The sequence below is a fragment of the Ascaphus truei genome, chromosome 1 (genome assembly GCF_040206685.1).
Source record: "Ascaphus truei isolate aAscTru1 chromosome 1, aAscTru1.hap1, whole genome shotgun sequence".
NCBI lineage: Eukaryota > Metazoa > Chordata > Amphibia > Anura > Ascaphidae > Ascaphus > Ascaphus truei.
This window is the reverse complement of record NC_134483.1, coordinates 510,960,901-510,986,066: the sequence shown is the minus strand read 5'-3', so window position 1 is coordinate 510,986,066 and position 25,166 is coordinate 510,960,901. Positions and strand designations below refer to the sequence as shown.

At 44.1% G+C, this 25,166-nt stretch overlaps 1 protein-coding gene across 14 annotated transcripts in view; it reads left to right on the top strand.

Moving 5' to 3' along the window:
* Nucleotides 1–25,166, top strand: part of GRK4 (G protein-coupled receptor kinase 4) — a 186,055-nt gene that overhangs the window by 159,091 nt on the left and 1,798 nt on the right. For 11 of the 14 annotated variants that reach the window (XM_075570342.1, XM_075570326.1, XM_075570299.1 and 8 more), the window contains 9 exons: nucleotides 8,546–8,609; nucleotides 9,629–9,769; nucleotides 13,703–13,893; nucleotides 14,172–14,209; nucleotides 14,882–14,971; nucleotides 15,759–15,967; nucleotides 18,411–18,548; nucleotides 22,585–22,722; nucleotides 24,553–24,684. In XM_075570342.1, the coding sequence (XP_075426457.1) occupies nucleotides 8,546–8,609; nucleotides 9,629–9,769; nucleotides 13,703–13,893; nucleotides 14,172–14,209; nucleotides 14,882–14,971; nucleotides 15,759–15,967; nucleotides 18,411–18,548; nucleotides 22,585–22,722; nucleotides 24,553–24,684 (1,141 nt within the window). Of the gene's footprint in view, nucleotides 1–3,041; nucleotides 3,062–8,545; nucleotides 8,610–9,628; nucleotides 9,770–13,702; nucleotides 13,894–14,171; nucleotides 14,210–14,881; nucleotides 14,972–15,758; nucleotides 15,968–18,410; nucleotides 18,549–22,584; nucleotides 22,723–24,552; nucleotides 24,685–25,166 lie in introns of those variants that run through there. The other 3 variants (XM_075570413.1, XM_075570307.1, XM_075570359.1) reach the window with 3 other exon arrangements.

The window sequence follows — 25,166 nt, the reverse complement described above, 5'->3', positions numbered from 1 at the left end:
GCCATAATCTTAACAAATCACGCGGTGTATACCTCGGAATACCCACGTCATGGCGCGGGATTACTTCCAACCGCACCGCCTTAAGACGCGAGTGCAGAAAATGGCGTTTTAGTGTTCTGGCTTTTAAACACCTGAAAGTGACACAGTAGCACAGCACTGTACACATTACAATTCATTCATTTCTTTGCATTTAATTGCACACAATCCATGAAATTCAAACACAGCAACCGCGATAAGCACGTGTGCCTGGGCGTTCTCGGCGTTCATGCCGCGTGGAGTGCAGCAGCGCACACAAACGGCGCCGTGATTCCTTGAAATAACGGCCGCTGCATCTGTATATATATTTTTTTTAATGTACATGCCCCAAGGAATTGAAACATTAGTAGCACGTCTCTCGCCACCAACCTTTCTGTCTGGGAATCTTTTTTGAAAACCAATGGAAATGTATGACAAAAATATCACGATCACCAACTTCAAACTGGAAATCACTATTTCTCATACCAGCTGCAGTGTAATTATGGAATGAAATACTCCACGTTATCGCCCTGGGTGCACGGGTACCAGATACACACAGGTTTACATTCTGTTTTGGCAGCAAGTGATAGAGAAACCCCTCCCTGCCCCCCATGTTTTGTGCTGTGTAAGGGGGGGGGGGGCGGGGGTGGATGGGTTTGTTACGGTAACCCCAGAAAATAAAACCATGGAATTGTCCCCCTTATTATTGATTCTGGGAGTTTACTCTAATAATATCATTCTTATAACCTTTGCAGGGGCTTGAAATTGCTGCCACCCCCATTCTGTGCAGGGGATTGTGTGACCAGAAACATTACATGCAAAGAAGGCACATGTAAAAGCATTTACGTAATAAACTATGAAATACATAGGAACATCTGTCCTCTCTCTGCAATTTTGACGCCCCCCCAAAAAAATTCTGATCCCCCCCCCTTTAATAATCTGACCCTTCCCCCTTCTCCAACTTTGACCCCCCTCAACTACAACTGAGGATGGTCCTCCCCTCCGACCAGCAATGTGGTCTGATCTCCCTCCCCCCCTTCAAGTGATCTGTGTTATTTCAGCTCATATGCACGGAATTAATTAATTTATTTATAAAATGTGTTACCAGGAAGTAATACATTGAGAGTTACCTCTCGTTTTCAAGTTAAGACAAATAATACAAGGTTACAAATACAGTTACATAAGTGAACAGGGTATACAAGACATTGCATGCGCAGTTAGAGAAGGTGTATATTATAGGATTATGTAACAGTTACAGACCAGATACAAATGTGAGAGCGCTTTAGTTTTGAAAGAACTTAAACTGGTGGTGGCTGGGCGAGTCTCCGGTAGGTTGTTCCAGTTTTGTGGTGCACAGTAAGAGAAGGAGGAGCGGCCGGATACTTTGTTGAGCTTTGGGACCATTAACAGTCAGATCTCAGATGATAAGTGCTGTGTGTGGTAGGAGTGAGGAGCTTGTTCAGACCAATGGGTAGCTTACCCAGAAAGTATTTAAAGGCAAGACAGGAAAGATGAACTTTGCACCTAGACTCGAGTGATGACCAATCTAGTTACATAGTAGATGAGGTTGAAAAAAGACTTCCGTCCATCAAGTTCAACCTATGCTAAATTTAGACAACAGATACTTTATCCTATATCTATACTTACTTATTGATCCAGAGGAAGGCAAACAAAAAACCCCATTAAGAGGAAAAATGAATTCCTTCCTGACTCCAAGAATTGGCAATCGGATTAATTCCTGGATCAACATCCTTCCCATGTATACTTACTTGGTATATCCCTGTATACCTTTCCCATCTAAAAAGATGTCCAACCTTTTTTTGAACAAATCTATTGTATCTGCCATCACAGTCTCCATGGGTAATGAATTCCACATTTTAACTGCCCTTACTGTAAAGAACCCTTTCCTTTGTTGCTGGTGAAATTTCCTTTCTTCCAACCTTAAGGGATGGCCCCGAGTCCTTTGTACTGCCCGTGGGATGAATAGTTCTTTTGAAAGCTCCTTGTATTGTCCCTGAATATATTTGTATATACAGCAGCGGCAGCTCTTATTCGAGCAAATGCCGCTGGCTGAATGAGGCTGGGAAGCGGGTAGCCGCGGCGCGTGGCGGCGCACTGTGACGTCACGGTCACAAGCGCGCCCGGCTTCCCCGTCTTCCCCGGCTTCCCCAGGCTTCCCCGACACCCCTGGAGTTCAAATCTAGGTAAGTGGGGGTGCGGGGAAGCAGAGGGGCAGAGTAGAAGCCGGGTTCGGGGTGTCTTTGGGGGGGTAATTGCGCGCGATGTGGAGGGGGGGTGCGTGGGGGAAACGCGGCGGCACGCGTTTCTGACTGGCGGCAGCTGGGGTAGATCCCGGCATGCCGCCGGCATTTACTCGAATAAAAGATGTCGCTACTGTAGTTATCATATCCCCTCTTAGACGCCTCTTTTCTAATGTAAATAAATCTAATTTAGCTAGCCTCTCCTCATAAATTAGATTGTCCATCCCCTTTATTAATTTAGTGACTCTCCAAGTCCTTCTGAAGATAAATTACATCCTGCTCTGATTCTACTACCTTACTCAATTTAGTATCATCAGCAAAGATGGAGACTTTGCTCTTGATCCCAACCTCAAGGTCATTAATAATCAAGTTAAAAAGCAGGGGTCCCAGTACCGATCCCTGAGGTACTCCACTCACAACTTTAGCCCAACCTGAAAAAGTTCCATTTATGACAACCCTCTGTTGTCTGTCCTTTAACCAGTTTTCAATCCAGGTGCATATATTATTACTGAGTCCAATTTTCTTTATTTTGTACACCAACCTCTTGTGTGAAATCGTATCAAAAGCCTTTGCAAAATCTAAGTAGACCACATCATCTGCATTACCCTGGTCTAAATTCCTACTTACCTTTTCAAAGAAACAAATATGGTTAGGTTGGCAAGATCTATCCTTCATAAATCCATGCTAACTATTACTAATAATTTTGTTTTCCATTAGGTATTCCTGAATATTATCCCGTATTAAACCTTCAAGTAGTTTCCCTACTATTGAAGTCAGGTTTACAGGTCTGTAATTTCCCGGTTGTGATCTAGCTCCCTTTTTAAATATAGGCACCACATCTGATTTACGCCAATCTTGTGGTAATGAGCCTGTGGAAATGGAGTCCTTGAATATTAAATATAATGGTTTGGCTATTTCTGAGCTTAACTCCTTGAGAACTCTTGGATGTATGCCATCGGGGCCAGGTGCCTTATTTACTTTAATTTTTTCAAGTCGCTTATGAACTTCTTCCTCAGTTAACCAATTGTTCATTAATATGGAGGTTGTGGCTTCCTCCTGCGGCACTACTTTTGAACTTGATTCTTCCCTGGTAAACACAGAGGCGAAGAATTTGTTTAATACCTCAGCTTTTTCCTTATCTCTAATAATCTGCCTACCCATCTCACACTGAAAGGCTCCTATATTTCTTTTCTCATTTATTTGTTATTAAGGTACTTAAAGAACTTTTTAGGGTTGACCTTACTTTCTATTGCAATCCTATTTTCATTATCCATTTTTGCTCATTTGATTGCCCTTTTCCAATTTTTGTTACATTCCTTATAATTCTGATACGATGTCTCTGTCCCTTCTGACTTATAGAATCTAAACGCCTTCCTCTTCTTGTCCATTTCCTCCCCTACCTGTTTATTTAGCCACATTGGTTTTGACTTATTTCTTTTATACTTATTACCCAAGGGTATACAATGATAAGTGTGCTTTTCTAACAATGTTTTAAAGACTGCCCATTTATCTTCTACATTTTTCCCTGCAAAAACATCATCCCATTGTATTGCTACTAGATTAGACCTCAGTTTATTAAAATCTGCCTTTCTAAAGTTTAAGGTCTTTGTTGAACCCAAGAAACCTATTTTTTGATAATTTATTTCAAATGAGACCATGTTATGATCACTGTTAACAAATATTCAAGTCCTGGAACATTTGGGTATTACTTCTACATTGTTTGATATGACCATATCCAGTATTTGATCGTTTCGCAGTGATGTGTGTTGTAGTTGCATTGGAGAACAAAACGGCATATTGAATTGTAGAGGGTGTCAAGTTTGCTAAGTTTGCTAAGGTGTGTTTGGGGTGCCGAGCCATATACAGTACTATGTCTCCATAGTCGATAATTGGCATTAGCATCTGCTTTGCGATACGCTTTCTGACCAGCAGACTTAGGGATTGTTCCTGTAAAGGACACCTAGTTTGGCATAGGTTTTGGATGTCAGGGTATTAATGTCCTGCTAGCTGCACAGTGGGGGGTCAGAGATCATAATGTACTTGCTACAAGGGTCACTGTCTACAAGGGCTAGTCCTCATGATGTACCTGGTACTGTACATCAGTAGGTCAAAAAGTTCAATACGATGATGTTAAATGGATGTCTTTGCGTTACTAGGACAGTAATGTTGAAGAACGTTTGAGCAAACTCACATTCTAGGTGTCACATTTGACGTCTCCCTCACATGACCATGGAGGATGCTCCCCCTTCCCCGCAACCCACATATAAACAAATAAACACACAACGATGGTCTGGAGGCACAATGGCCACAAATTGTATTTTAAAAAAAATAATAAACCCCTGGTAAGTGCCAACCCAGCCAGCGTGCTCGCCCCAAGTAAAGGCTGTTGGTACCAAACCACGGCCTGCAAGACCCACTAAGTCGGGCACCCCACTGGCCCGGCCTTAGCGAGGCTGGGCCCCAGGAATCGCACACAAATGAGCCCTGCCCAGTTGCCACCGCAGTGCTTTTCTGCACCATAAAGCTCCCGTCTGGTAAGGTTAAAGAGCACTTACCCCCCAACATCCGCCACCAACTGGGTTTATTTAACCACCTTCAAATAGCCCCGTACTCCCACATCCGCAAGAACCCTTTCGAGCCCCTCCTGAAGTGTCATGCTGAACAGATCCAACCCTATTACAGATAAATGTACCTGTGGGGGGCAAAAGATCTGCTGGTATTTGCTGAATCCACTCAGGTGACTTATCTCCCAGCCCCCTACCCATGAACACACCACTGCACCTGAATCTGAGATTAATCGTTCTTCATTGACCTAACTAAATCCAATGATGTTACCGACCCCACATCGTTCCCCCGGTCATGGATACAATTTTCTGGGGGCCTCCTCACTCTCCAATGAATGCCACCACTAGGCAATTACTGTAACCCCAGCCCTTCAGTGACCTGCCTCAGCCAGGCCACCGAGGGCCAGACCGTGCCACCACAGCCTCCCACCGGTGGCAGGCACCGACCCACTACTGGCCTTGTCCAGGCAAGAACTGACCACCGCCACACATGCAGGGCCTCGTCCCCCATTGCTGTCAAGCTGGAGGCCACTACAGCCTCAACGTGAATATAGGCGACAGCGCACCTCCGTCCACACCTGTATGATTTCCCCCGGTGCTCACTCTTACCATTCCTCCGGCTGAGATTGATCTCGTCCTCTACCTCTCCAAGCAGCATTGTTCGCCCCAAACTCATCCCAGAATCTCAGAGATGCTCAATTTCAGTCCCCTCAGTCTGAGATTGAAATGTATCTGGTGAAATCCTGCAAAACCAGCCCTGTGAGCTAAAAGCTCACCCAATTCCACCCTTCTACCTATACACCATCAGTGCTTCTATAAAGTCTGGCCTCAAAGGTACCGTAAACTCACCTCTTTGGATCTCCTCCACCCCTTAGGCAGATACTTAATTGAACTAAATGTAAACTTCCAACTTTGGCTCAGACTGAACTCATCCCTTAATTTGACTGGTTCCACTGTCACCTACTCTGTGACCCCGCAGGCCCCACTTAACCATCTTTCGCGTTTACCCCACCACTGCTTCCCTGGTATCTAACCAATGGGGGTATACGTGGGGACCTTGCCCAGAGAACCTCTACCCTTGCACCCTCAGAGGAAATATAAGTATGGTCTCTGCTACCCTCCTCCATTTCAGTGGGGGCACCCATGGGACCTCTTCCCTCCTCCCCCATCCTATTGGGAGCACAATTGGGGCCTCTGCTCCCCTCCCCCATCCCTGTGGGGTCTCCAGTGTGACCTTTGCGCCCCCCCCCCCCCATCCCATCCCATTATGGGCACAATTGACAGCTGGGGCCCTAGTGGGGGTCTCCTCCAAGTGGGGTAGAAGGGGCCAGAGCATGGCAGGCAGCAGGGACTTGGGGAGGTGGGGGGAAGTGGCCCCAGGCGGTCATGTTTGTTTATTTTATTTCGAAAATGCTTTACCAGGAAGTAATACATTGAGAGTTACCTCTCGTTTTCAACTCTGGGCACAGAGTTATGATGACAGATACAGGGTTACAAATACATGGTTGCATTGGGTGAACAGAGTTATACATTATATACAAGACATTGCATGAACAGTTAAGGATAATATATGTTATGGGCGTATATAACGGTTACAGACCAGATTAAAATGTGAGGCAACTTTAGTTTTGAAAGTACTTAGACCAGTGGAAGAATTGAGTCTCAAGTAGATTGTTCCTATTGTGAGGTGCATGGTAAGAAAAGGACGAGTGTCCGGATACTTTGTTGAACCGTGGGACCATGAAGAGTCTTTTGGAGTCAGATCTCAGATGTGCTGCATGTGGTGGGGGTGAGGAGTTTGTTCAGATATGGGGGTACCTTGCCAAGAATGATTTTGAAGGCAAGACAGGAGAGATGAATTTTGCACCTAGACTCAAGTGTTGACCAATCTAGTTCTTTGAGCATTTCGCAGTGATGTGTGTTGTAGTTACGTTGGAGGACGAAGCGACATATTGAATTGTAGAGGGTGCTAAGGTTTATTTGGGGTGCTGTGCCATATACTATGTCCCCATAGTCTATAATTGGTATTCACATCTGCTGTGCGATGCGCTTTCTGACCAGCTGGCTTAGATTTGTAAAGTAGACCTAGTTTGGCATAGGTTTTGGATTTGCCCCGTTGCAAAAGGGGCTCGAGGCTGCTTTCTCCTCACATTCACAATGAAGCTAAAATTTGTCAATTTTTCCTCTATAACATTGCAACGCTCTTTCCTCTGTCACTCTACTGCTAAAACTTTAATGCAGACCCTCATTCTCTCCCGTCTTGACTATTGTAATCTTCACTGTCCGGCCTTCCTGCCTCTAACCTGTCTCCCCTAAAATCTACCCTAAATGCTGCTACTAGAATAATTTAACTCCTAAATCTGTCTCGGCGTCTCCTGCTGAAATCCCTCTCCTGGCTTCCTATCAAATCTCATATTATACACAAAATTCTCCTCCTCACTTTTAAGGCTATACACTCTTCTGGCCCTCCGTACATCTCAGCCCTAATTTCTCACTATACAGAGGTGCCTTTTTCCTAATGTTACTTTTATGTCTCAAGCACTTATTCCCATTATATGTTATATGATGCCATTATGCCACGTGTATTACAGCTGTGAAGTGCTATGTACATAGATGACGCGATAAAAATAGACATACAAGTGTCAGACAGGTCACCAAAACCTGCCTTATCACCATCACACAGCATAGAGCGCTTCCACTGCAGCCCGAGATTCTGAATGAGATAGAGTTGCGCAAGAGGGCCCTCTTGTGGACATTAAATGACAATTTAATTCAGGGTTTTAAACCGATGAGATGCTAGTGAATCTTAAACACGTAGCAACATTTTTACATGTGGGGACCTAAAAGCCTGTTAATTTTAATAGTTTTTTGACCCCTTGTTTAAAACCTAACCCTTTGGAATACACACAAAATATGGTTTCCTGTGTTCCCCTGGCATCCCCCGGTGGTGCATGTATATTCCATGCTATAATTGTTCCTTCACAGTTTCAGACTACATTTTGCAAAGCTTTCTTGATAATTCTTAACCCTTTTGCTGGCAGGGGGTCCCGCAACGCATGACGGCAAGAGGGTCAAATGATAAACTAACCATTAAAAAAAAAGTTGAGATGAAGGATCGGCATTGCCAAGCAAGTTCCATGTCCTCGTCCGTTTTAGCTTCTTTACATCTCCATTTTCCATGGATAGGATAAGTAGTCAGAATGCAGTGATATATTCAGAACAAACTGGGGAGTGCTTTTGGCGATACTGCTAAAGGGGTTACCTGGCCGAGTTCTTTTATTTCGTTGCAAATTCAACCGTTATCTTTTTCGACTATCAAAAATAATAGTGGAAATGACAATAGAAGACTGAATGAACACACAGCCCCTGCAAGCTCAGAACCCAATCCCACCACCATATATATTGGTGTCAAAATATAAAGTCTATTAGGACTTCTTCTTCCATCAGAGAGCTAAAGAGAACGTTTACTGAGATAGCGTTAGGACCTGTAAAAGGGTGGGACATCTTGGCATGGTTACCGGCTTAAAGATACTTTGGCCAAAGAATTTGACTAAATGACCCTTACTTATGGAAAGACGGATAAGCATTTAACTAGATCATTTGATATGTTGGCTGTAGCATTGGGGCTTTTTGTCTTTTGTTAGACCTGAATATGAGTGGAATAATTCACCTCCCTTTTACCCCACCCCCTCTCGTTTTAAAAAGGCAACCAGTCACGAAGAACACGTTTCGACATTACAGAGTGCTTGGGAAAGGAGGATTTGGCGAGGTGAGTTCCACGTAGTGATCAAGCAGGGAAACCCTACAAGCAGGGAAACCCTACAAGCGGTGCATAGCAAGACATGGCCGGGCAACCGGGCCAAAAATCTAATTGCGGTGTCTGTGCATGCGAACTGGCACATGCCGACTGCGCATGCCTAAAGAGCCCTTGCTGACTGCGCATGCGCGAAGAGCCCTTGCCGACTGCGTGTGCGCGAAGAGCCCTTGCCGACTGCGCATGCGCGGTTGTCAAGCGCTCTTCCTGCACGCACAGTCAGCGGATTGGTCAACCATGGGAGCGGGCCCCCAAGAGTGCGGGCTCCTGGGCTATAGCTACGCCCCTGAACAAGAAATGGCCATTCATAGCTCAAAAGGTAACCCAATATATTTGATATATATATAAGTATATTGTACATGTAAAGAATCGGTATTATCAGCAGCTTTAGTATGCAGGTATATAGAATTTCTTTGGAACAACTAGTATGCAGATGTAGAAGATAAAGACTTGAAACGGTGTATAAACGGAATGAGCCTGATAGCTCTAATTGAACAACTGGCGGTGATATATGTTGAAGAGGAAAATATTTAATTATCTCTAACACCCTGCTCGAATTTGAAGTTGTTCTTCCGTCCTTCCGTGGTCACGGTGCTGCGTTAGGCTGCTCGCAATGATGCGCCGTCTTCAAACAAACAATTAGCACCCGTCCCAGGTATGCAGTCCTGCATGACCACTGCAAGTCCATCCTGTCAAAAAGCAGAACCTAGAGAAGCCTAAGGAGTGTTGAGAAAGCGCTGTAAGCGTGAAACGCGTGGGAGGAAAATCCCCTTGTTTTGTCCCCAGTATGTCCCTGTTTTTAATCATGTAGTTTAATACATTTTCTTTATTTTTGCCATTTCCGGGTGAGTTGTTGAGTGCTTTCTCCATGGGTTCGATTGTCAGCTTCTCTGTATAGATACGCCCCTGGCTGTAAGTGCCTGTCCCGCATGAAACCGCAGTTCTAAATGTCCCATTCCCTTGTATTCTGCTAGGTGTGCGCCTGCCAAGTCAGAGCCACCGGGAAAATGTACGCGTGCAAAAAGCTCGAGAAGAAGAGGATAAAGAAGAGAAAGGGAGAGTCCATGGCGCTAAACGAGAAACAGATTTTAGAAAAAGTAAATAGTCTATTTGTAGTAAGTATTGCTCTATTATTTATTTATTTCCTATTCTTAAGTCCTTTATTAACTTTGGGTTAGTTAGGAGATATATATTTATAAAATATAATGGTGGCATCTTGGAATATAAAAACAAATGGTGGGTTGGGGAGAATGGTGGGGGAAAATTGGGGGGGCGGGGGAAAGAGAGTGAGTAATTTAATTACACCCAAAAGTATTTTTAAATTTCTAAATTTAGTTTGCAAACGTGAGCTGACATTTGGAAGGAGTTTGATTTCCCTTTTGTGTTGTTACTGTATAAGTGGGGGTCACTTTGTTTTGTAAGTCTATCTACCCTTCTACCCAGAGGTACACCTTCTCCCGACTCATACTTTTTCGCTGAAGTAGGAGGTCGCTTTGTTTTTGTATAGTTACTGTCTGTACAGCAAAATAAATAATACTGCCAGTGGCTATCCCTGGCTCCTCATCAAAGCGGTTTAACATGTGCTGGTCAAGAAACAGCAAACTGTAACGCGGGGGCTTGAACACGTTTTATTGAGCTGTTTGGGGATTTCTCAAGCGACACAGACAATTCAGCGGTATTATTTATTACGGAGTAACGTTTGTCATAGATTTAGGAAAGCTTGGGTACTGGTACTGCACTACTCCATGAACCAGCACCTTGTGCGACGTCCGCCACGCAGCACATAACGCCACTAACGATCGGATGGACTATATGCATTATTCAGTTTGGTTTTGCTCCTATGCTGTATATTTGAGAGCGTAAATTTCCTCTCCCTCCAGTGCACAGCGATCTGTGAAGCAGAGAGGCGTAGAGGAGGGATCGGCTTGTAGAGATTTGCCTAAATTCAGACCGGAGTCCTCTAAGGCCTCGGTCCCGCTGCGCTCGTTGGCGCGGGCGGCCATGTCGCGAGTTCCCCACCAGCAGGGGAATCCTCGCGAGCCGGTCCCGGTCCCCCCTGGCGGCACAGCTGACTACACGCTGTGGCGCGTCAGCCGCTATGGGACACAAGAAAATGGTGTTCCCTAGCGTTGACGCGTCATGTGGTGTGGCTGTAAGCCAATGGGGAGGGGAGGCTTCGGGAGGAGGAGAGGCTTCGGGGAGCGGGGAGGAGTGTGGAGTGAAAGCAGGTGAGTGCCTGTCTGTGTGTCTGAGTGCGTGAGTGCCTGTGTGTGTGTGTGTGTGTGCCTGAGTGCCTGCCTCTGTCTGTGTGTGTGTGTATGAGTGCGTGAGTGCCTGCCTCTGTCTGTGTGTGTATGTGTGTGCCTGTGTGTGTGTGTGTTTTACTTACCCTCAGCAGCTCCAACCCGAGTCCGTGGAGGGAGGGGGGGGAGAGTAGCGGGTCCCTCCGCTCAAGCCACGCCCCCCCTCCCTGTCAAACCTCCCACTCCCGCCCACCTCCCGCTCCCTACAGACCGCATATCGCTGTCTGTGTAGTGTCAGCGCACCGCCTGTCTGCAGTGCGGGCGCGCTGACTCTGGTAGCGGGGCCTTAGCCTAATTCAGTAGCCCTATGCAGCAGCAGCACAGGCAGATTAGTAGGACTGCAAGTCGGTGCAGAAGCTTTTGGGAGAGGGGAGTGTATAGAGAGACTCCTCATCATTATGTAGTTCAACACTTCTATGTTGAGTGGTGGCATGAGAGGTTGAGGTTACATTTTTCTGTCAGCAAACGTAACGTTTGGCCATGGATTGACCATTCCACTGCTGGTCCCTGTGGCCCCAGATGGGTCCATCTTCATATCTTGACCATGTATGTGCTGGTGATGTCTCCAACAACAATGCAAGAGGGTTGAAGGCTCCTGGAACACTGGAGAGATTAGTCACATCCTATCATTGTAACATTGTCTGTTACCTGTAGAGACACCACAACCGCTCAATTCTGTGGCAGACGTTGCATCCTAAGAGAGCAGAGGCTCATAAATTATGCATTAAACCAGGCCTAGACACTTAAAAGTGGAAAGTGCCGTTGAAATGTTGGTCAGTATTGATTGTGCTAAAAAATTCATGAGCTTTACTGTTCTACAAAACATTCTTATACATTTTTTAAACATTTAAGCATTTACCTGCCTTCCATTGCTCCACTGATGTGAATGGCGTACAAATCTCCTTACTGCACCATCGATTTTTGTTTATTTTTCATAATTGTCATTTGTATATTTTTTTTTATTGTTCGTTTAAAGCAGCGGTCCAAGCTGCATAAAAAAATAATAATAATAATGTTTTCCCTTTAATACGTACATCAATACAATCCACACAATGATAAGTAATTAGCTAAGTTGCTATAGTTAGCCATCGATCTGTTCTCCTGTGATGGATCGGTGAATATTCTAATCTGGGGTTCACTAAATGGCCGTCAGTGCAGCAGAAGAGGACAAAAGATGCCAAGTTCTGTGGGGAAGATCATGTGACCAGGCAGTCACTAGATATAATTGGTGCACTGCTAGAGAGAGGGCAGGGCTCAAACAGGGGTGTGCCCGAGCCTGTTTCAGAAGAGGGTGTGACTTTGTAAATGGTTGCTATAGAAACAAAAAATGCTTGTTACATTATAATACATGAAAAATATAATTCGGCGTTGTTTTTTTTTTTTTTATGCTGCAAGTATTTTCTCATAGCACAGAACTGATTTATAAAAAACACATGTAGGATATTGCTGGGTCTGGAGCTTTATAGCATATTATCAGAATGAGCCAGTCAGTGCAGTACATGTGGTAACAGTGACTCCTAGTGGTGAGTTAATAGAAGGCACAAACTGCCACACGAGAGACGAGTGGTAACAGATCCACATTTCACATTGTAAACCACTTCAATGGCCAGGCAGCCTGGAATCCAGAGCAATGTTTTCACAGCCTCTTTGGCTTAATAGCTGTATTAATAGCAGAGACGTGTAAAACTTTCCGACGTGTGTGGACACATTTATAAACTCAGCCCCCACCCCCCAAACTACTCCCCTTACCTCCCCTCCCCCCCCCCCCCCCACACACCACATTGTGAACCATTGAAGTGCTAAACCAGGGGGTTCTCAACTCCGGTCCTTAAGACACCCCCAACAGGTCAGGTTTTCAGGAAATCCCTGCTTCAGTACAGAGGCCTCAGTTGTCTGAGCCACCTGTGCTGAAGCAGAGAGATCCTGAAAACCTGACCTGTTTGAGGGGGGTCTTCAGGACCGGAGTTGAGAACCCCCTGTGCTAAACAATGAGCTGAAATTTCCCCCCAGCCGTTCGCTGTTTCACCAAGTGATTCACCGAGCAGGTCAGTTTCGTTATAAGGCCCGTCCTGACCCTGAAATAGGGCTGTTGCTGGAGAGGGCAGAGAGGCCTCTTTTTCTATAAGGCCCATTGACTTGTATACCACACCACACACTGACCCGTTAATGATCGATAATGACTTGTACAGTGTGGTCAAGGGACATTTGTTGGTCTCTATTGGGGTTTGTTAGGGCTGTGTGGTCCTCTTAAATGATTAGGTTTGTACTTTTTTTTTTATATATATATATATATATATATGTTTGGATGGGAACGAAGAGGAGACGTGGCTCGGTGAGTAAAGACACCGAGACCAGTCACTCCGAGTTTGTATCAGGGGAGCCTGGTTCAATTCCCGGTGTCCGCTGCAAGTGACCTTGGGTAAGTCACGTTATCTCCCTGTGCCTCAGGGACCCAAAAGCACAGGTTGTAAGCTGCTCTGGGCAGGGGCTGCGTACCGCGCACTGTCCTGTGAGTGTGACGCGCTTTGAGTCCCATTGGAAGGAAAGCGCTCTATGAAATGTTATTATTCAATAAACGCAATGCTTTGGAGGGGAGATCAACACTGCAAACATTTAGTTTTGAGTTATAAATATTACATTTCTATGACCGTCTTTTGATTTGGTGTTTTACACTCGGCGGTTTGGTTAGTGGGGGAATCTTCGCCAGAATAAATGTATATGAAATCAATTCTCTTTTATCTTCAGGTTAGTTTGGCCTACACATATGAAACGAAGGACGCCCTGTGCCTGGTATTAACCATTATGAACGGAGGGGACCTGAAGTTTCACATTTACAGCATGGGAAACCCTGGCTTTGATGAGCAGAGAGCCGTTCTCTATGCTGCAGAGCTGTGCTGCGGGTTGGGAGACCTGCAGCAGGAGAGAATAGTTTACAGGTGAGTGAAACACGAAGAAGAAGAAGCAGCTTCTAACCACAGCATGACCAGGGCTGAAGATGATGTGTATATACACAATCCTAAGGATCAATAATCCGTTATTTGTGCATTGAATACAAATAAGCATCTTGCAGACTCTGCCAGCTGGAAATGATGTAAAAATGATTGCAAAACAAAGCAACCAAGAACTGCAAAATTGGAGACAATAATATGCCACAAGTTTAATCAGATAACTATTGTCTTTAATCATTTTTTTTTTCTATTGACATTTTTTGTAGAGACTTGAAGCCTGAAAATATTTTGCTGGATGATCGTGGTAAGTCCACCACCCATCTTTTTCTCGTGTTATATAACCCCCCCCCCCAAAAAAAAAGCACTTGAGTTCATTCACAAAACTGCAATTAATGAATATGGACCCCAATTTTATTCAATAGTATATAAATACTTTGTGGTTATTCTATATCTCCCAAGAGGCCTTTTAGGCTGAAATTCCCCTTAGACATTCATTGAGATTTATGGCCGAAAACTGCGGGGGGTTTTTTTTTTGGGTTTCTTTTTTTACGTTAAAATAACTTTTTTATACTGGGCGGTCACCAATAGAAAGCTGCTACGTCAACTCCTGATGATGTTGCGGCTTCTTATTGGTCGCCAAAGCTAGTCTGAACACAGCTGCCTTTTTGTGGTAAAAACAGCAAATATCTCGATCAATTGGGGACTCCCGAGTGCAGATAATATATACAGCGTTTAACAAAATCTCAGTGAAACAAAGTGATACAGCGCCGCTGGGGATTGCCATCAGAAGCCAAACCAAAAGAAAAATGAGAACCAAGAACTTCTTCATTTATAGGACTTTTTAATAAAAATGTTATGAACTTGCATTTTTTATGGGGATTGCTGTGTTGGGGTGTGGGCCCTTGTGCAGAAGTTGTTTAGAGCTGTGTGTTAGCATTGACTCCTAGAGATCATGCAGTGTTGTTTTGCTGGACAGGACACATCAGGATTTCCGATCTTGGATTAGCTGTGCGAATACCCGAAGGAGAATCCATCCATGGACGTGTAGGGACAGTGGGTTATATGGGTATGTATTGTATGTACGCATCTGACCAAACCCCCCACGTCACGGTCGGTACAGGTATACTTACTGAGTTCTCTTGTTGGGAGAACTGGAGCTGAGTTCCTGCAGATTTTATAGGGATCAATGAGAAACTATTGGCAATGGAGCTGAAATACTAAATGGGAAGGGATACATTCGTGTTCAATCACTTTTCCTTACTATAAGCTGAATGATTTATTTTTTTAGTTTAAATCTTCTAATATATATATTTTTTCTTATAGTTCTTGCACATTTTTCCTTACAAAAACACTGCTAATTAAAACGCACTATTTTATGTCCAGGCAAGGGATAGCTTCAGACAACCTCTGAAAATGAATGTGCGGCACTGTGTAATGATGCCAAGTATCTGTATACCAATCCCAGTCCTTAAGTTCCTGCTCCTCCGTACTGCTCCTTGGTGTCAGGCAGCTTGCAGTGCACAGTGGGGATTAAAGTAACCGTAACACAACGAAACATTCCAAGTCTGCCTTGTCAGATAAGGAGACATGCATATAAAATTCACAGCGGTGGACGGTTTTTTTCCACAACCACAAAAATTCACATCAGAAATATGCAGAAATTGTGGAGGACACACACACACCTCTAGCTAAATAGATATACAGCACGTGTCTAAGGAATATAGCATTTTGTGCTCTAATAAAATTGTTTTTTTTTTTTAGTATGTAGAATCAGTTCAATGCACCTGCTAGACTACTTATGGGGCAGTACGTTGGGAGCAAAAGGGTTAAACAAAGCCTGTCCTTTCCCCTAGCACCTGAAGTCATCAACAATGAAAGCTACACATTCAGTCCTGACTGGTGGGGTCTCGGCTGCCTGATATACGAGATGATACAGGGTCAGTCGCCGTTCAGGAAGCGGAAGGAGAAGGTGAAGCGAGACGAGGTGGATCGGAGGGTGAAGGAGGACGAGGAGGAATATTCTGAGAAGTTCTCGGAGGGCGCCAAGGCAATCTGCAGGATGGTGGGTCAAAACAGAGGTTTGGAAATTAAAAGCAAATACTGATGTGTCTAGCACATCCCAAGTGCCATGTTCTGGAGGAGATTGTCCTATTGGATGCTCATGTTCATTGATTGGTTCCGGATGAGGGCCTGCGATGTTGACATCGCTCAACACCTTAAGGCCTCGGACATAGTACAGGCGCGACCGAGCGCGTGACGTCACGCGCACCTGTACTTGCCGAGGTCTGTGTCCTGCAGGGTTTAGCAATGGGGGTGTTGCTTCGCCCTCATTGGCTGAACCGTGCACATGACACAGCCGTCGTGCAGCAAAGACAAACCAGTTTGTCTCAATGCGCTTCAGCACTCACATGCTATGGACATGCGCATTGGCCTCCATTGGTTTGGATTTGACAAGAGCGACGTCGCTTGTGCCGTCCGATCCACTATGGACGCGGCCTTATAGTTCATTGTGATTGGGGGAAAGTGTCATTTACAGTACACCGGCTCGGCACCCACTCTTTTTTTTCTTCATATTTTCAGTGGGGCTCGATTATCAGAAACAAGGAGTTCATTTGGATATACTTTATATTAAGGAACCATTGATTCTTTTATAGCAAATACAAATCATTTCTTCATAGTGCAGGTCTCCTCTAAGACAGAGATACAAAGTAGAGCTCTACTCACAAGTTCCTAATGAAGTTCTCCATTTAATGTGACAGCCAAGAACAGGGGAATAACAACGTTCAAGGTCCCATATGGAGCATTCATCGTGACCTGATGAAAGGTCCATATGGGACCTGAAACGTTGGTTGTCCACTGTTCTTGGCTGTCACATTAAATGGAGAACTTCATTATGAACGTGTGAGTAGAGCTCTACTTTGTATCTGTCTTAGAGGAGACCTGCACTATGAAGAAATGTGTTTGTTGTGTTGGCTGCACAAGCAGGATTCTCCTCGCCTGAGGCTGTTCCCCCGCACTTTGGAATTGTACTTTATAACAAATACATAATATTCACACAATAAGTGTATCTGCATTCTGATGATTTCATAATAGATCATTATTGACGTCCAGCTTTGTCCACCTTGGGACACATTGCACTACTGAGAATAATCTGATGTTACAAGTGACAACTATGAGGTCACTGGTAGCCACGTCGCTCTATCCCATTGTGAAAAGATGGTCACTGAATGTCAAAAAATGTAAATAAAATAACTCGGGTGTTGTTTTTGCACTTTTAAAGAAGCCTACCCACAATTATCTTTAAATAAAGCTACCTAAATCCTCCTAAAATAACAGAGGAGCCGTTTTTCTCAGTGGCATCGCAAACCTCTTTGTATCTCTGCAGCGCCCTCGGTCTGCGCAGCGTGTTTTTCACGGCTGAGTTCTCGTGGTGCTGCAGACTAGAGGTAACCTCTTCCTGCTGTAACAGCTGCAGCACAGTGAGGGCCCGACCTTCAGGTCTGTGCGGATCCCCCGCGCACACGCAGACTGTAAAGGTCACTGCTCTTAGTAGTTGTCTTTGGCAATTGGGGGGTGCAAATGAATTCATGCTAATGTAACCCCACCTTGCCTGGCCCAAAGGAGTGTTGCCATCGAGGTAGTGTTAATTTGGTGTAAGTGCTCAGTATCTTGGTTGACCTTCTCTCAGGGTGCTGGCATCCGTGCAGGCGGGTGATGTACAGTAAGCGCAGGCGAAACGAAGGGCGCCAGGAACTTTATTCAGACAAACTGGTTCTCTTTGTTTACTATTTTCCAGACATACATACTACTGTCCTGGGTGCTGAAGCAGCACTCTAGGGAGGCTCATGACAAGTCACCTTTTCATACACTTTGGGTGGATAAACGGCAATCCTTTGTATGTGGACATGAGGTTTTGCTTGCAGCCTACCAGGAATCTATGCAGGGGTGCACCTTCTATCGAGGACCCCAAATCCTGTCATCCTGTGCAGATCTCTCCTAGTCCCTACATTGGCTTGCTAGTGTGCAATTTTGGCTTGTCTGTAGGCAAGTCCCCTGTGTGACACTATGGGGGCCTTTCTCGAGGAATCCCTGTCATGGGTGTCACTTGCATCCTCTTTAGGTCTTCCTGACCCTCCATTATATGTGGCCCTGTTTAAGTAAGGGACATTTTTGGCGCGGGCGGTTGCAGAGGCCCCGCGCTCTTCCCCAAGGCATTTACATAAATGCGGGGGATCACGTGAGGCCTCTTTAACACTCCACTTACCTTTCTTCAGCCGGCTGTGTGAAGCGTCACCACGCCGCAGGGCCATATGACGTGGCGTCAAATGACGCCGCGGGTCACGTGACATGACCCTGCAGCGGCATTTAACGCGGATGCAAGTTGGGGGGGGGGGGTGCGGCGAGAACCGGAGCAAGCAAGACAGGGGCAGCAAAAGTTTGCGCTCCCCTGTATTAAATAATCTATCCACCACATAACAAGATGTGTCTTTGCTCTCCCCCTGCAGCTACTCGCTAAAGATCCCAAGCAGAGACTGGGCTGCAAAGGAGAGGGAGCAACCGGTGTAAAGCAAAATCCCATATTCAAGAACATTAATTTCAAGCGCCTAGAGGCAAACATGCTGGACCCGCCATTCGCTCCCGATGTAAGCACCTTTCCTGTGAGGGATCACATACGCGAATGTATAAGAATACTGATAGACTTGATGATGGCCATTCTTTCGGTTGGAGTAACAGGAAAGCAATATATTATACAGTAGCAGATTGTGTAGTTTTTAAACTGTAAAATGTACAACTAATAGCCTCGTTCAGGGGGTGGCCATTTTTGTTTCATGATCACTTTTAGGAATAAAATACAGTTTAACAAAAAAAAAAACTAGATGTAAAAACCGACGCCCTATAGTCCAGTATCATGATGAAATCTCTCTCTAAACAAAAATGTGACATGGAGGGGGAAGGGAAATGCACTTTTTAAAGTGGTGGATACTTTGTGGTGTTGTTACAAACAGGATGTCTTTGCTGTCTCTCCTTCCTTATGTCGAATATAATTTGGGACATATTTTGATTATAACACACTATTCTGTATCTACTCCCCGCTCACCTTATGTTGAATACCCCCCCCCCCCCCCACTCCCCACCTAAAATTAAAATTGCATGAAAAATAAGTGATTGCAGCTGCAGATTAGTGTTCTGAAGATCATAACATTGATTGGATACTTCTACATTTTCATGGGTTACGTTTCTTTGATTAGCAGAACATTTTTCCTACTTTATTATCGGGTTCAGTCAACATTTCTTGAAATTTAAGATGGTGCATATGAATTCGGAAATTAATCTACTCGTTGGTTTGTAAGAACAACACAAAGGGCGTTAGTTTCGTTATCCAGAACCGTTTGACTTGCTTGGTGTTGATCGGGTTGAGCAGGGTCTGCAACCTCTCAAGGAAGGAGAGCCATTCTATAACAAATGTCTCTCTCTAAAATATTCCGAGAGCTGCAACACATGCATGAATATTACACCCCCACACACACATGTACTGTACTATACACACTAATAGGTATATACTGTATAAGCATTCACATACAGCACATGCATGAATATTACACCCCCACACACATACATATACTGTACTATACACACTACTAGGTATATACTGTATACTGTATACTGTATAAGCATTCACATACAGCACATGCATGAATATTACACCCCCACACACATACATATACTGTACTATACACACTAATAGGTATATACTGTATAAGCATTCACATACAGCACATGCATGAATATTACACCCCCACAAACACATACATATACTGTACTATACACACTAATAGGTATATACTGTATAAGCATTAACATACAACACATGCATGAATATTACACCCCCACACACACATACATATACTGTACTATACACACTAATAGGTATATACTGTATAAGCATTAACATACAGCACATGCATGAATATTACACCCCCACACACATACATATACTGTACTATACACACAAATAGGTATAAGCATTAACATACAACACATGCATGAATATTACACCCCCACACACACATACATATACTGTACTATACACACTAATAGGTATATACTGAATAAGCATTAACATACAGCACATGCATGAATATTACACCCCCACACACACATACATATACTGTACTATACACACTAATAGGTATATACTGTATAAGCATTCACATACAGCACATGCATGAATATTACACCCCCACAAACACACATATTGTACACACACTAATAGGTATATATACTGTATAAGCATTAACATACAACACATGCATGAATATTACACCCCCACATGCATACATATACTGTACACACACTAATAGGTATATACTCTATAAGCATTCACATACAACACATGCATGAATATTACACCCCCACAAACACATACATATACTGTACTATACACACTAATAGGTATATACTGTATAAGCATTAACATACAACACATGCATGAATATTACACCCCCACAAACAAATACATATACTGTACACACGCTAATAGGAATATACTGTATAAGCATTAACATACAACACATGCATGAATATTACACCCCCACAAACACATACATATACTGTACTATACACACTAATAGGTATATATACTGTATAAGCATTCACATACAGCACATGCATGAATATTACACCCCCACATGCATACATATACTGTACTATACACACTAATAGGTATATATACTGTATAAGCATTCACATACAGCACATGCATGAATATTACACCCCCACACACACATGTACTGTACTATACACACTAATAGGTATATACTGTATAAGCATTCACATACAGCACATGCATGAATATTACACCCTCACAAACACATACATATACTGTACTATACACACTAATAGGTATATACTGTATAAGCATTAACATACAACACATGCATGAATATTACACCCCCACAAACACATACATATACTGTACTATACACACTAATAGGTATATACTGTATAAGCATTCACATACAGCACATGCATGAATATTACACCCCCACAAACACACATATTGTACACACGCAGTATCTACTCAGAGCAGCTGTAAGAGCTTTCTAAAGGGCGGACAAGGTACTCATTTTAGCTCTGGCCAGAATTAAATATCCTTAATCCCTGACCTGTTGGTGACCCTTTAGGACTGGAGTTGGCCAGTGTATTTGGAGTATAACACTGGTCAGCAGTCGGGTAACACGTGCCACAAGTCAGTGGCCATGGAAAGGAGTCGCTCGCTTCTGCACAAGCAAACGTTCGCTTCAGAGGTGCAGTTCTAAAGTGACAGTGATACCTTTAAACACTTACCTAGATAATGACCACCATTAGCGAAATATAAAATACTTGTCATTATTTATCATTTGAGACCCCGGAGATTTTGTATACCCTGAAACCTGAATTTCCATGTGGGATTTACAGCCCGGATCTCGGCCTCTGATCGCCTCTGATCCTCTCTGTTCCTGTGTCATTTCCGTGTTTGTTCTCTAAGAAACATTGGTGCGCATCGAGGGTTAGGTTATCATTGGCGTGAAGTAAACAAGAGAGACAGTCGCATTCCGTTCCCAACTGGAAATGAAGGCAAATGAATATTGTTCAAATCTCACAGCATTTACACAGCGCTTGTACGTGTCTGATATCGAATCGAGATAACAAATCTAACCCACTAAACCAGGGAGAGCCAACTCCACTCACCAGAGCTACCAACAGGTCAGGTTCTCAGGACATCCCTGCTTCAGCACAGGTGGTGCCGTCATCGACTGAGCCACCTGTGCTGAAGCAGGGATATCCTGAAAACCTGACCTGTTGGTAGCTGTTGAGGACTTTAGCTGGCCACCCCTGCACTAAACATATAAACATATCAGTGCTATTAATTCCCAAGGGGGATAGCACAAGTGTTTTTTTAATTCTATTTGAAATAGTCGCCTTCTGGCCACGTGCAGAATAGTTTTGCATGGAATGTTTGTACAATAGTGCCCTGGTGCCGTGGCAAGACACTGATGGGAACGTCTGTGCCAGAATTCTGTGTTGCGAGACATACTGATGCAGCCAAGAGTATTTGAACACTTGCCTGGGAAAATCTGTGGCAATCTCCCAGTAATGCTGCAACGTTTCTGTGACATTTCTGCAGACAGACTAATGGCCCATCGGATTAACACAGCGGGGGGTCCCTGGCAGCCCCATTCAAACTGACCAGGGATCCCTGCTGTGTTAATCAGATGGGCCATTAGTCTGGCTGCAGAAATGTCAGAGAAATGTTGCAGCATTACCGGGAGATTGCCCCAAATTTTCAAAGGTTCAAGTGTTCGGATACTCTTTACATCTGTACACTATGGAATTGGTAGGATTACATATTAATACAATTCGAGATCAGTATGGAGACACGTGGCTCAAGCCTAAAAGGCCATCTTCGGCTACGGCTATTTTTTTTTAATGAGATGGGGGGGGGTATTTAATTTTAAAAACCCCAATCTGTTTTAACGCTGCCTTTTTGTCATATGGAGCATATCCAACCACTTTGTACATTTACATTTACCACCCTAATTCCAAAATTCAGCCCTGGGTTAAACTGTCCTTGAAAATCAGATGTGTGGCTGACAACTTTGCCGTAACCGACTACAACAATAATTCCCCTTTCCCCAGCCACGTGCTGTGTACTGCAAGGATGTGTTGGACATTGAGCAGTTTTCCACCGTGAAAGGAGTGAACCTGGACACCACAGACGACGATTTCTATTCTAAATTTGTAACAGGAAGTGTCTCCATCCCCTGGCAGCAAGAGGTACTGCACGTCTCACATGCACTGTACACGGTTTCTGGAATTGGGCTTCCCAACCATGAAGCTCGTGCACGAAAAGCCAATGTGACCGTTTGCTTGCTGATATAGGGGGAGCTAAATGTATGGGGAGCTATATACAGTGTTACACCCCTGAAAAGAGTGTTTACATGCAGGGAAAACCAAAGAACCTGTGTAGTGTAACATTTGATGCATGTTACCTGTCAGAGGAGTTTATGAAACTTCAGGTGTTTTTTTTTATACTAACACAACTGGAAAAAATGATGGTGGACACAGGATTATATACAGCCCATTATAGTATATATCAGGGGTGCGCAAACTTTTGTTGCTGCGCCCCCCTTCCTGCTCTCCTCTGTTCTCGCGTCGTCGTCCCCCCTTACCTCGGTGCGGCGTCAAATGGCACGTGACGTCACGTGACCCAGCGGCGTCATTTGACCGCGCGTTGCCATGGTGACGCGTCCTGAAGCTGGCTGAATCTCGGTAAGTTGAGGTTGCAGAGGCCTCGCGCGTTCCCCACGGCATTTCATTTAAATGCCTTGGGGAAGAGCGCGGGACCTCTGCAACCGCCGCACCCCTCTGCCGCTCCTTACCTCCCCCCCCCAAAAAAAATCTTGCGCAGCCCTGGTAATATATTATACATTTCCTCCCTAGATCAGCCTGCTAACATGAGTAACACATAAATCGCTAGGTAGTTAAAGTTGATGCAAAGTAGCTTAATACATTGACCTGTTCAACATGTCTGTCTTAACGTTTAATTAATTAAATAGAAAAAATGCAGGTGTTGAGCTTGGCACATAACCCAATATACCCTGCGTACACCACAGTGCTCCTTTAAAGTGGGGCTTAATGCGCTAGGCACACTGGGAAAGAGGGAGTACAATTGCCAGTATTCAGTATCTCCAGGTCAGGCCAGGCCAGGTATCTACAAACATGTAGTGCTTCAGAATCCAGGAATGTAAATCCAGACCCCCGAAGATCCCTCGATGCAGGTAATGCTTAAAAACAAACAGAACATAGAAACACAGGGAACTGATATTTTAAATGTAAGATTGCACAGTCTGTTCAGTTGAGTACATTTACCTTTTATAGACCAGTTTCTGAAATGATTGCTCAGCAAATAGCAGCGGGCTAAGCCACACCTGTGTAATTCAGAGGATCTGCATTTGTCACTATTCCTTTTAGTGGTGTATTGAGTTTTTGTAGAGAGAATTCCCTGGGGTAGGGAGGACTGGGGCTCTATAGGGTAACGAATACGCAATTCTATGAAAGAAAAGATGAATGAATAGTTATTCCTCTTCTTTCCATAACAACATGATGTGTAACACATTTGAATGTACCCATGGTTAAGTGTCCATAAGATAGAATAACTCCCTGTGAGGGCTGTGCAAAATAACGCCCACTAGGTTCTAACTCTACTGTGAGTATGAACAAACCAGGTAATCGCCGCGCACACAATGCTACACAATTGCACATACTTGAACCCATAATGAGTCCATACTCACAGGACATGTTGTAGACCATCTGCACTGTCCTTTGATATAGAGTTGCAGTTTTTCCTTCACTTCCAGGGTAGGTTCCGTGTGCACAGGCGCAAATAGTGAAGCACAGGGGGGAAAAGGCAGAAAGCCGCTGTTTTTGCACTAAAGATTTTTCTATTTTAGTCACTCACTTTCATTTTTGTAGTGCGGGGCAGCAGCTTTCTGTCTTCCCCCCCATTTAGTTGTTGTGCCCGTGTTGTGAATGCTGGTAACAGTGGTGGTCTTGTTGCACGGGTGAGAGCTTTCCACTGAGGTTTTCGTCTGTGCCTCCGTGCAGATGATTGAAACGGAGTGTTTTAAAGATATCAACATTTATGAAACGGACGGCTGCTTGTCGCCAGACCTGGATGTGAGCAAACAGACCCTGAGACCAAAGAGAAGCTTCTTTCATCGACTTTTCAGAAGAGGGGTGAGATACTTCGGTTATTACTGTCCGTAAGGCATATAAAAACACAAACATCAAACAGGGGCTCCGATGTGAAATAACTTCTATAAATACTGTAACTATAATAGTGCGGTGTGTGAAATAAATCATGTACAATTAGGGATATAAAGTGGTAAAAGAAAAAAATTAGTGTAGTCTTAAGGACACTGTAGAATTAGCAGCTCAGACCCAGAGAAACCGTCCTAAATAGTGTATGACTAAAAGAGGGGTGCGCTAAATGAACGGCGTCCTGGCTATTATTACAAAATGTTGCTAAACAGAAGATACACTAAAGCCCTCTGCATGGAAAATACCATGGTAGCAGTTAATCAGAGAAATTGGGAAAATACAATAAAGAAAACCGTACATCGATTCATTCATCTCCCACTGCCAGCCCCTCTCAGCATTTGGTGTTAGGATAGATCTCCGAGAAGAGTAATTTTGAGTAATTGGGTCATATTTGCTCA